Source organism: Apostichopus japonicus, chromosome 6 (assembly GCF_037975245.1).
Source record: "Apostichopus japonicus isolate 1M-3 chromosome 6, ASM3797524v1, whole genome shotgun sequence".
NCBI classification, from domain to species: domain Eukaryota; kingdom Metazoa; phylum Echinodermata; class Holothuroidea; order Aspidochirotida; family Stichopodidae; genus Apostichopus; species Apostichopus japonicus.
The window spans coordinates 14,626,464-14,640,109 of NC_092566.1; the positions used below are offsets into that span (position 1 = coordinate 14,626,464).

The following is a 13,646-nucleotide window of genomic DNA, read 5'->3' on the forward strand; positions in this document are numbered from 1 at the left end:
TCTATCTGCGAAATTGGGTGGCCAAAATAAAAATCACTTCCATGGGAACATTGCCTCGAAAAAGAATTTGACCTAAAGCAGCAGCGCAAAAAACGCCACTGTCTCTGTATTGTCAAATGTGGAAATTAAACGGTCTCCGCGGCACTCACAAGCGGAGGCTACGTTCAGTTTATGTTCACATGGTTATCCCTGATCCCAGGATTGTGTTCCGAAATGATTCAAACGTGAGGGACGTGTATGGCAGAATGAATATCACAGTATTTAGAAACAATTTGCATATTGACTGAAACTTACAACAAGTTTTGCTACGCCTACGCGACCAATCGCGCTGTGTTCCTTGGGTTAGGTACATTCAACACACAACAAAATAGTATGCGCGAAATTCGTCGATAAGTTCGCAGACAGCCATCAGAATAGGCGAATTAACCTTCGCTAGACTGTTTGAGTGAGCCCTAGACAATGAAAAAGAAGGGCCCGAAGGGGGAATGATAACATCTTTTGTTGATGGGGGGGGGGGGTGGTTACACTTCCAGGCAAGTCAGATATCATGCTGATCATCTTTGAATACTGACAGAAAGCGTAGTCTATTCAGATTTTTAAAGAGAATTATCGATGACTTTTTCAGTGATCTGTTTTATCGTTAATAATACCTATGTGGAAATAACATTAAACGTCAGCTAACTAGAGTGACCATATGTACCCTACATTGCTGACACAATACCCGATTTGCCACAGTTTGTCATGCAAACTGTTTGGTATGTCTTTTGTACTAGCTTAGTCTGCCCCACCAATCAGACCATTAGCCCCCTTCCCACTCCCCCCCCCCCGATGGAAAAGTCTGGCTACGCCACTGCATATACAACTGTCACAAAACAATTGTCACTCAACAGCTGTCACTAAACAGCGGTCACAAAGGGGTGTAGGGTGCTCTGGGTAGAGGTAGCTCCCATTGTGTCTGTCAGCTGCACCCGGTAGCAGGGTGGACAGGCATCACTGGTCCTCACCCATCTCCTAAATCTCTCACGTGTTGGCTCCTAGCGTCACACCCTGGTTCACCGTCTCAGCTGGCGGGCGAAACCACGTGAGGGGGGGGTGGTGTCATCACGGCATCTCTGGGCGTAAGACTTCCACGTTGAAGTTACCGGCCAGGGCGAAGCAGTCTCAAGATGGACTCAATCGGCCACGTGATCGTATCCAGGGCGAGCTTTAAACGTTTCATTTCCAAACAGTACTTCGATCATGTAGCCTACTTCCAAACATCCGTGTTAAAATTTAATGCGAAGGATTTCCTATACACTAGTTATCGGTAATAGAAATATTGCCATATATTATACTATATGTCAACTTGGAGCAACCAGGTGTGACGTCAGAATAAATTAAGTATTGATTGCTTCGATTTGATACCTCAGGGGATGTAAATTGAACAACATAACCAAAGACCGTAGTGTTTTCATATTAAAGATGTAACCCAATAAGATGTGACCTACTATTTTGAGTACTAACCGTTTTGCAAAATAATTGTCGAAAAAAGCTCAAAGGTCGTTTATTATAGTACTTAATCTTATCTTTTAGATTCAAAAGTGATAAATATACCGAATAATGTACACTGCAGATTAACTTAGTGATCAGGAACACATAGGTCTAGGCCTATACATACGTCAATAACCTATTACATTCCTAGAAAGTCAACCATTGTCTTACCTCACAGATGGACTTTTCCTGTCATCTGTTGCGACGGGATCCGGCCATGTAATTGTGGCGTGTGTAGACGCTACTTCATGACTACTGTAGCTTGGACAGTAGGTAAACCGTGGGGGGTAATCTTATGAATCAAATATAAGGAAAATAACAAATGAAAATTCACATGATCACATGACCGGACATATATTGTTGGGAATTGGGCAGTCAATGGTATAGGAGATCCTAAAGTCCCGAATGAATTAGGTAGGGGCATGAACCTGCAGTGTATCAGGGTAGAGTCAGATGTCAACAAAATGTGTTGCAAGACAGGGATGTTGCCCTGGGGTTGTTAACGCCGACTCCCATGTAAGGGGAGGGGGTAGTCTCAAATGGTTGCATTCTATTTATTAAAAAAGCAGGCCTAAAATTGTATTTATTTATTTGTTTGCCACAAAAGTACAAAGTGGAGGAAGTCTTCCGTAAAGCTTAAAAGCTTAACAATGTGGAAGACTCCCTGAAGAAAGAAAAGAAAAGAAAAGAAAAGAAAAGAAAAGAAAAGAAAAGAAAAGAAAAGAAAAGAAAAGAAAAGAAAAGAAAAGAAAAGAAAAGAAAAGAAAAGAAAAGAAAAGAAAAGAAAAGAAAAGAAAAGAAAAGAAAAGAAAAGAAAAGAAAAGAAAAGAAAAGAAAAGAAAAGAAAAGAAAAGAAAAGAAAAGAAAAGAAAAGAAAAGAAAAGAAAAAACAAAATATATATATGTGTATGAATATATACATAGATATAAGTACAAATTAAATGTTCAATATATATATAGTAATTACATATAGGTATAATTTAGTTTTAGTTAGTAACTAGCTATTATTTCCTTACAAAACCACTTCTTAAAGGATGTGACTGACTTTTTACTCTTTAAATCGTTCATTAGAAGATTCCATGTTTTTGTTGCACGGTTTTGTAGGCTTAAAGTTCCAATGGTGGTATTGTAGAGATTATAGTGGGCATGATTAGCATGCCTCGTGTTATGATTATGTACATCTTTGTTACTGGTTAAAAAATTGTCAAATTGTCAACAATTGTCAAAGTATTCCAAAATACAACAAATCTAATCAGCAGTTCAGTGAGAGAAAAAATAGCCGTTTAGACCTAACCAGAGTCCTATACATTGTAGTCCAAATTTGCCTTAGAGTGCACGCAATTGTTTCATATTGTTTCCTAGCAGAGACTATGCATTGGAAACGTAATAAAAGAAAGAATACAAGGCAGGTTCTTGAGTATACTTTTGAGTCAATAATTTATACACATACCTGGACGCGGTGCAGGAGACCTTCGAGTCGAACTACTGCTCGAACAACCTTCTGTAGAAATCAAAAGATGAAATATCATATGTCAAACGTGTCTAAAGTGGGGTCCGGGAAGTGGGGTCCGGGAAGTGGGGTCCGGGAGGTGCCTGTAGCATATCATCCGTCCTATCACTGAGATAAGAAATTATTATCTAACTGCCATAACTGTATTTTGTTAATTCATACAGTCCTATTTACAAAGAATCATAAAACAAAATAATTCAGTTACATGTAGGTTGAGCTCTATAGGGAATAACAACTAATAAATATGAAAACTTGTCTAGATTATTAATTAGTTTCTTCAAGTTATAAACTATTGATATGAGCGAAATGCTTTAAAGAAACATTGAGAGCTAAACTGATTGTATAAATTAATGAAATTTAACATTCTATTCAACTTACTTGTATTTGGCGTAAGAATAACTAAAATCGAAAAGATCGCCACAAATTTGATTATCAACAACATAGCGATAACCAGATATACTAGGTTAACAGCTGTCAGTAGATATATGCTATAACCGTATCATGCAATCATATAATGATATGCAACCTTCAGTAAGTCCCCCTCTTTAGACAATACTCAAAGAAATATGCAGATCAACGCTTGCTTTTATTATGAAGATATACAATAATATGTCCAGCTGTTTTCTATTTAATGTTTTCTCATTTCCGAATCCAGGGCTAGCGTCTGTAGTGATTTTAAAGCCTGGGAAATAGGAAGGAAATATCCCTTACATGAACCTGACCAAAAAAAATGTTTTTTTTTTGTTTAATGTATAAATAGTACCGTTTAATCCATTTTATGATTTTGAACGTTTCCTTAAATAAGTAATAAAAGTAGCCTATCATACCGCATCAGTCTTAATTGCTAGAAATCACCTGTTTCGGCAATATCAAGACAATCTGGGAACCTTGATCAATTATGATCACATGACCTTACTCGACAGTTCGACATCCGGATTAAATCCTTCCTTTGCTTGCTGCTGGTATATACTCCAACTTCTCTATCCAGGGCGGACTCTATAGGAGATGCTTATGGGGTAAAATGTATCAATCTAAATCAGTAATTAAATATAATAATCAACTTATATTAATATGTTCGATGTATGCTAATATACAACACGATAACATCACGTTATAGTATCCTTATTATTGTCTTGTCATCTTTATAGACACTTTTTGAGTCATATCAGTAGTCATATGCAAATCGACAAAGTATCGATCTGTCGATTTGACCTCATTTTGAACGGAAATTTGGTCAACGTGTAATGATCTGCATTGTTATGGAAAATTAAGTATATTAAAACAGGATCGATAATTTACCACCATCCGATGCCAAAAAAAAATAGATGGTTTAGATTAAAGGTCAAAACAAAAACTTGTTTCTTCATGTATTGCTGTAATTATGATAGTTGATGAAATGTTATCTCTATATAAATTATAAACTCAACATATCTCGTATAGTCACGAATATGCAACAGATATTGTCTCTGACACGGCGAACTTCATTTGGTGGCAATCTAGGGAGATTCATTCTGCTCAATCTACACATAGTGGTTTAGAATATCCCTGCTTACTAACGATATTGTTACAGCTCCATGATAGACTAGCTTAAATATTAAGTATTATATAGTCCAATCAGTATAGGCTTTCTCATATTACGCAACTTGCAAAAGAAATACACAGAATCTATCTATAAAAAAAATATAAATAAAAATTATTAATCAGAACTAATTTTTATAGGCCTATATAAAACGACTTACCTGATGATTGATTTAATTATTCAGCTGTAGGATAAAGGGTCAACTTTCTTCAAATTCTCCTTTTCCTTTTTTTTTTCTGTTTTCTTTCGTAACGTCTATACCGATTTTTCGTTGCTAACGTATTCTCCCTTTTATGGGAGGCCAAACTGTAGCGTTTACCAGTATATATGATTTGTCAAGATTCGTCGGTATCAAATGTTTCGCTTTGTTGTGTAACACATTTGATGTGTTTTATAACGGTTCAAAAACGGTTTACGCGGTATACGTTTCATACTAAAGAAAATTGCGCTTATAGCAAAGGTTGCGGAGGAAAAAATGCTTGACAAAAATATCCATAGGACAATAATGACCCCCCCCCCCCTCCTCTCTCCTTCTTATCCCTCATATAGGCCTGCAAACAACATCAACAAACTAAACGGGGACTTCCTTTTGGCCGAAGTAATTCCAACTAATCCAACATATAACATGCCCAAAAAACTTTCATTGAAAGTTTAATATTGAAGGGTGGTATGTTAACATGTCGCGTTGCTATAGGAACGAGCAGCATCGTCGTCACGTGGGATTTCTTAACTTCTTTAAACACAAAACGAGTTACGCACGGCCAGTCCTTCCTTTCACAGTCATGAGAGATCGGAATTAATCAAAATCGAACTCCCCATGTTATACCATTTGCAAATTGAGTGTCCAGTGTTATTCTCTGAATATTTGATAAGCTCCACCTTATACTAAAGGGAATTCTGTTTGTGGCAATAAGACCTTGGGTGTGGTTGGGTTTGGGGTGGGAGGTGTAGATGGACGGTGGGTTTTGTAATGACTACACTACATATCGTAGTGAAACAGGTGAGGCATACAAACTGAATGTGGTAGTGCTAAAAGAGAGTGTAGAAAGTTTAATCATCGATGTACACTCTTGGAGCATTAAGTGGTATAGTCTGCTCCTAATTTCACTTTCTGCGTTATTTTGTCTATTTTTACATTTTTAACTCGTACCACATGGTAACTCGCAAGTGACAGTAGTCTGCACAGGAGAGGGACGGTAGCCTATAGCAGCGCTCCTTATTCAGACAGACCATCATTGTGAAGGGGGCAAGCAACAGGAATTAGCTAAATCTGTTTTATCAAATCTGTGCATGTCGTTTACATGTTTCAGACTATAGTTTCTGTTAGACATGCAGGTTCCACATGTAGGCTATATGTAAATGACTTACGTCACGGAATGAGCACCAGCCGTCGGTTCCGCCCACGTGACAGCCCCAGATGTGGCTGGTACTTCGATTGTCCCGAGGTCACCGGGGCAAGAAGTAAATTTCGGAGCTTCAGAATGTATGAGAAATGGTATATGAGATTAATGTATAAATATTAATGGCGACTTCACTTGTAATTCTCAATCATTTTTTGCAGTGTCCCCATGTCATACTTAATACCGTGCTTAACAGTTATTTTGGTTATAGCACGTGGAGATGTTGTACCATTGGGCAGTTGTATAGAAGGTGGCCTTGTGAACCAGGGGCGTAAACACGTACATATAGCCTAGCTACGTCTGGGGAAAGTTGATTTCCATTTGGGAAATGATATACTTTATTAGCTCTCTTCTTGCACACGACTGAAGAATTGTTTTAACAGTTTTTACAGGCCCGTATGCATGCCGATTTTCTATGGAATGTTGCGTTTACCCTTTTAAATGATAAATGGTTGGTGGTGCGTATATTCATCCGTCAACCACCTCTATGTATATGGGCATGATAATGTATGTATGTATGTATGTATATTAGATCCTCCTGCAAGCAGGAACTCGCGAAGAAGCCTAATTGGCTTATCAAAGCCGCAAGCTGACCGAAGTCAGTCTCTCACATTCATATTTATACGTCCATGATTATGAATTGTTAATTGTCAACATTGTGATATCATAAGCGACTTGTTAGTGAAATTAAAGAAATGTATAGAATTTGCCAGTGTTGCTTCTTCTTACATCAGACTGGTATACTGGACAAACGTTCGTCTGATAAATGACAGTTTTATTGATGTAAATTGTATCCAAACCTTTAACCCCAGACTGATAAATCAAATAATGTATTGTATCGTCTAAGGCAAAAAAAAACAACATAAATTTGAAAATCAATTTTGACAATCTAACAAAATAAACGAAAGTAAATCGAACCTGGAGGTGGCGGTGGCGGTCGCGGTGGTGGAGCACGCCTTCTTCGACGTCTTCGCCATGAATCTGAAAAAGTAAGAAATTCACATCTTTTTAGTAATATACGTACTTAGAGTTTAATTTATTATTAATTTTGATATTTCGTATATCATCATGTGAACAAAAAAATTCCACAACCCAAAGCCATGAAATGATATTACGTATTGAAGATATTGAAAAAAAAAAGAAGAAACATTTATTTTAAGGGCCTTTTAATCAATACATTCGCTTTAATACGTGACGAATGGCGCAAAAACTCACAACGTGTGGATTTAGTCGTGTATAGCTGACGAAAGTCGAGGCCCGAGCTATTAATTGCAATGTTCTACAGTCGATGGAAGTATAGGCTACATTGAAACCGTGACGTAGTCAGGTAGTCAACAGCCTGGACCTCAAGACAGGCAATGCGTCCAAACTAGCCTATATATATAATGTCGGAGGAAGGTGTGTTCACGGATTTACTTATTATGATTATTTATGGAGGTCATTAAGATTCATAGGGGTATTGAAGATCATGATGTTATGGAAAAGGCAAGGTTTGAGTTCGGGAGGGGGAGGAAGGGAACAATAAGGTTAAGGTGATAAAAAATGATCTCCTGGGACGGATATACTCCCTCGTGTAAATCCTTGCTGTGAAACTTATTGCCGCTGGTACATTCCCCTCGCACCCCCCCCCCCCCCCTCCGGCTCACTAATGTCAGGGGTCTCGGTGCATTAATTAATCCCCGACCCGACGCTTACATTAAATTCATATTTTTAGATGCCAAAAAATAACTTTACCCCTGAGATGTATCTGTTTTTTTCAATCTGTCCTCACATGAGAGCACACACATATAATGTCCGCACTAATTGTGTTACACATTTGCAATGTCGTGGGATATCACTTTTTACCCAGTGCAGTCACGAGGAATATTGTTTAATCTTACTGCATCTCGGTGAATGGTGAATTTGCCAATATAACAGGCTATTGCTAATAATTCTGCCTCAATGTACACGTCTGGCACCGTACACCACTTTCCAAGCGCATCTCTCGTATTTAGTCATGGTACTGTATAAGCCCCCCCCCCTCCCCTCCCTCCCTATGGGCGTCGAAAGCCGGGTCAAACCAAGGGCAATTTTGTCACAGGAACCGATGTCTTAAGTTTCCATGTTCCTCATTTCCTGCATTTGAAGTTAATTGTCTGTGAAATATAAGCGACTTAATGGCTTATTTTGTGCGGTATATTTTTTTCTTCTACCTCTCCTCTTCCCCTGTTGCTTTCTTCTCACCATCCCTTGTCTAGACTACTTATAATCCCCTTTCATCTATCTCATTGTGTTCACCGTGCTCATTAACCTGTCTGTTTTCTGTGCGTGTTTTTGTCCCCTCTGTTACTGTAACTTGTCATTTAGCCTCTGAAGAAGATCCTATTAGGATCGGAACGTCAGGCCAACTTACTTTTACACAGTATATTTTTCTTTGTGTATATTAATATTCTCGCACGGACTGTAACCGGACTGTAACCTCCAAATTACATTGTTAATTGTGTAATCTTTGACGTGAATTGAGAACAATGAGGAGACAATAGGAAGTACTAACTATCACGGTTTGCCATTAATAACTACCGAGCTAGATAGAGGTGTCGCATTAGATAGGAAACGATGTAGACCGATTTGAATCGGTATATACGTCGATTTAAATTGACACTTATTATTATTGTTGGCCGTGATTACATAGAAATGGCCCGTAATAATGACATAATTCCCAGGAGAACGTATTTTCAACATTATTAGGGGGATTTCCTATTCATCTTTCTATTTTTTTTAAAATTATTATTGTTTTTTTTTTTTTTTTTGAAAGGAACAATGTTAACAAGACATTCCCACTCGATTCTATACATTAAATGTTTATTTCCACCGCATAGAAGAGATTTAGATAGTCCCTGAAGGTCAGATGTTTGGCAGGAATATGGTATTTTATATAATGCCTTATACAGATGCAGAAACAAATTGGAACCTCTATTCCTGATTAATTAAGACCATCTAATTCGGGACAGGAATTACGTAGGAGCTGAAACGCTATTTGAGGCTTTATTAGCCTAGCTACTTTGTTTTTGTTTTACTTTCCTTTCTATTCTTTTGTTTTGTAAATCACCGGGATATAAAAGAATTTCCACTCCCCATTAATATTGTTGTGTTTCCACGAACCATACCTCCACCCCCCCCCCCCCCACCCAACCTCTCCCTGACCATGTGAATGTGCACGCAACGAAGATAGCTCCTTTGGTGTGGTTGTTATATGCTGGATAATATACCATCTTCATTGACCACTTTTTACCTCAAGACGACATCTTTCGCGCTCCGGCCAAAGATCCATAATAGAGTCTTGCTTTAATAAACGTACTTACGCTATGTGGTTAACGAGCGTTTTTTACCTTACCATGTGTGAAATCTTTCGAAAAGGCCCTGAACTTAATCTCGATATTTCCCTGTTTCTAAATACTACCTATAATTTCCTAGGCCTACAAGAGAGGGACAACATGCTCAAGTAATATCACGTGATGGGATAATCTTTCATACTCTTTTAAGTTAAGTTATAAACAATTTACTGCGTAGCCTATAATTTATGTCGTAGAGCTGTACATACTAGACTGAATATAGGACTATGTATAATGTGTCACTGAACTTACGTGCAGAAGGAAGCATCAACAAAATGCTCAAAAGGAGTAGAAGAATCCGCGAGCAGAGTTTCATACTAGTTATGTTACTGGTAATCTCTGTACGCTGTAATGGAATTGGTTAAATAAGAGAGGTATTTTGAACTCTTGATCTGGTTGCAGTGATGGAATGAGTATCTTTTGATGATTTCTATTACGTTACAGTCTGCGGGGGCCAGCGAAATGAACCAGGACGTGTATTTTATGCTCGCCGCCTCTTGTCGAATCATTTCTTCGAAAGCAGACGTGACCCGAAGTTCGATTTGGAGAAATCAGATAGTTAGTAGATTACGTTTCCTGTTGATGGGCGTATTTACGAGTGTCTTGACCTTCGACCTACAAGTGTGTATATCACCCACGTGAAAAAAAGCCAGACATTTGAACGTGTCATGAATTGCATGGATGGTGAATTCCACTGATGAGTGAAAACGATTTGCCGTTTTGACTATAAAAATACCAGGAGGGGGGGGGGGGGAAGCCAGGGTGGTCGCCTTGGTCCAATCCTGCATTCTCATTTTAGCTGATAATTACAGAAATAAATATGGGTGGAAGGGGCGGTTTGGAGTAACAAAGAGAAAAGAGTGGATGATCTCCAGTTTGCCTATAGAAAAGATTATAATACTGAAGATGATATCGTGTTCACACTGCATGGACTACCTGTAATCTCATATTGAAGATTCTAGACCTGGAACTGACCGCTCAGCCCGTATTATTATTATTGTTATTATTACTATGATTATGATTATTACTATGATTATGATTACGATTATGATTATGATTATTATAATGATTATGATTATGATTATTATTATTTATTCCAACCCCCCCCCCCCCCATCTGCATTCAATACTATACATATTTTAGCTGATCTACTACTTAAAACGAACGCCGTCCCAAATGCTCTGGTACGCTAGGTATTAAATGATATTACCGATCATTCAAAACTTGTTCCTATTGGTCATAATGTTAAATATGATATTATCAATTGTGGTATACTGGAGCACCCGGACCAGGGTACCGTGCTTGTACCTTACCTCTTTACTTTGCATACTTCAAACATACATTCTATGGACCCCCTTACTGTCCTCTTATCAAGTTTGTTGATAAAACTGCTCTTATTGGTTTGATTAGGAATGAATATGATAGTAGCTACCGTAATTAAATTAGTGATTTTGTTAATCAGTGATAGATATTACATGTTATAAAATTTTAGTAAGACAAAGGAATTGATTGTTGATTTCCGAAAGCGGGTAAAATAAGATGGTGTCCGAACCAGTTGTTATTTAAGAATAAGGACGTGGATAGAGTTAGTGAGTACAAATACATGGGACGAATGTTTGATGACCATCTGAGATGGAAAGTACACTACGCGTAGAGAATAGCTAAACGTCTGAAACCCAGTATACATTGTTTGCGTAAGTCATACTCTTTTAACATAAATCAGGAGATTTTATTAATTATTTATCATTCCATTATTGGTTGTGTCTTTCTGTATGGCACCATGGGTTGTTACAAATACAAATAAAATAAAAATATATAAAAATAAAATACAAAATACAAAAATACAAATACAAATACAAATACAAATAGGACATCTAAGAGAGTTGTAAATGATATGATCAAGCGGACCGGTCGAATTAATGGGAAATGTTTGACTACGGTGGACCAAATCCTTGAAAGTCGGGTTTATGGGGAAACTTATGTCCAGTTTTAAATGATGCTAGCCACCTCCTAAGATGAGTACGGTACGTTTATACTCCCACTCAGTGTTAGCATGCGACCACCGAGAGCACGCACCAATCGCTACCCTTCATCACAGTTTTTTTTTTTTTTTTGCTGGGGTAAGCCGTTATTATTCTTAACTCGTCTTTTAATCGTTAATCATTCTTCTTGCCATTTGTATTGCATCGTTTTTTTATATATGGTATGTACTGTGTTGTCTGTGTACTTGCTTTTGTTAGACCCTGCACAACTTTTCGTTCCGATGCTAAATTTTCCACAGGTGATATACGATGTATTTAGAATACACGAAGCATTATGTTTCTATACATGACGATATATTTGTAAACACGAAGAAATATCGCTGTCGTCAGCATGACGAAATAGTTTTAAACAACGCCACTATAAAAAAAACCGACTGAAAATAAATTTCCATTGCCGTCCACCAACTATAAATATTTTGACATATTTTGACATCTTTAAATAGGCCCTAACTAGGCAACGTAGTCACGTTGTTCGACTGAGGATTTCGTGTCAAATTTTGTCTATACGCTTCTGTCATTTTTCAAGTTGATACACACGGAGTTGGTTCTGGGTCACTACTTAATTACATGGCATCGGTCTGGTCCTTGCATAAACTGCACGCGCTCCCTGTGCGGTACTTACAGTTTAAGTTGCATTAATGTAGCTCTATGGTTTAAACTTATAACATAAGCACGTATTTACGACGACTACGGACAAACATATTCAACTAGAACTGCATATGCCGACAAATAGGAAGTATTATAGTGCGCGTGGCGTGCTTGCAGTATTAGGAAGAACTGTCGGTTGTTCATGGTGTTATTGTTTGGGCTCACAACAAACCATACAGTCATGTAGGTACATACAAAATGAGGGCGCTTGTGAGCGCCGTGACACGCATAATATGTTGTATGAAACTGCATATGTACTGAGACTGTATGAAACTTTAAAGTCTCAATACGTGTTTGCTGATGAATTTCGGAAAACAAACTTCCGAGGCAGATTCAATGTTTCTTATTCTAAATGCACTCTGACCTGGTGGGTTTAATTGAGAAAAGCTGTCGAAATCGAAAGAACGAATTTGTTTTCTGTTGCCCTTATGGTGCGAACGATTTACCGTAAAACCACTGCGACCGCACATATCAATATGTTCATAACAAAAATGTAACCTATATATACTCGAACTGTCCACTATTTTGACCCAGTTCCATCGAGGAGGAAACGTCTGGAAATACCTGTCTATGCACTGCAATGGAAGGAAATGAAACAATTTCCCAGGATGCATCGGTAAGACGGAGAGAAAAATACTATCCAAGAGACTTAACATAGGCTAGCCCCGGTAGTGAAAGTAGTTCTATGCCTAACAGTCGTAAACAAAACAGAGAAATTAATTGGCGCATGATCTGTTGGGCGGGGCTCGCAAATTTTGTTTGACGTTTGTAGAATCTACGGACTCGTTGATAAATCTTGCGAATTTTATTCAGCTGAAAATGTTTAACGACAAAACTCAATAAAAATAATGAATATTAAAATGAAAATTGTATAGGACGAAGTTATTTTCACTGAGCTATTAGGGCAGTAAGCAGGAAAGATCGATGTTTATATTTGGCAAACACACATTGAGACATTGAGTTAACGTCCAGTCATGTATATAGGTATCGTTCACTTGGCCAGTAATGCCAATATTGTAGTGCGCCTGCTCACTACAATAATTATCCATGGACACGTGTATAGACAAAAGCTATCCATTCGATACTGAACTATAATTCTAACGGAGTAGAGTTGCTCAACAAAAAAAAAGGTTAATACGAGATTTAATATGAACTGACCAACTTTAAGATATATCAGGAGCATTTGCACGATTTTTTTTTCAGCAATTCGCCTTGTTTAACACACTTTTTCAAGAGAGCGACATATTGTACAAGCAGGACCGTAGCTAAATTGTGTGTGTGTGAGTATGTTGGGGGGGGGGGGGGTGAGATCCCCCATTCACCCATGCAGTCGGCAAAATTCCGCACCAGTTGGTAAAATGAAGGAAAGAAGAAGGAGAATAAAAGAGGGACGGGGAGAGGAAAAGAAGAGAAAGAAAGAAGGGGAAAAAGGAAGAGAGAAAATACAGGGAGTGAAGTAATAATCGGGGTGGGGGGGGGGGGGTCCGCCGGGTACCAATTGGGGGTGCCATGCCACAGACCAAACGCAAATTAATAAATAGAAAATCAATATTTATGTGGATGCTA

At 38.0% G+C, this 13,646-nt stretch overlaps 1 protein-coding gene across 2 annotated transcripts in view; it reads right to left on the reverse strand.

The window, feature by feature from the left end:
* Positions 1-9,875, reverse strand: part of LOC139969062 (uncharacterized) — a 115,656-nt gene extending 105,781 nt beyond the window's left edge. The window contains exons 1-3 of one of the 2 annotated variants that reach the window (XM_071973807.1): positions 9,643-9,875; positions 6,938-7,000; positions 5,988-6,093 (exon numbers count right to left, since the gene is read on the reverse strand). In XM_071973807.1, the coding sequence (XP_071829908.1) occupies positions 5,988-6,093; positions 6,938-7,000; positions 9,643-9,706 (233 nt within the window). In that variant the 5' untranslated portion in view covers positions 9,707-9,875. Of the gene's footprint in view, positions 1-1,701; positions 1,823-2,980; positions 3,032-3,418; positions 3,611-5,987; positions 6,094-6,937; positions 7,001-9,642 lie in introns of those variants that run through there. The other variant, XM_071973805.1, reaches the window with a different exon arrangement.
* Positions 9,876-13,646: the final 3,771 nt, after the last annotated feature.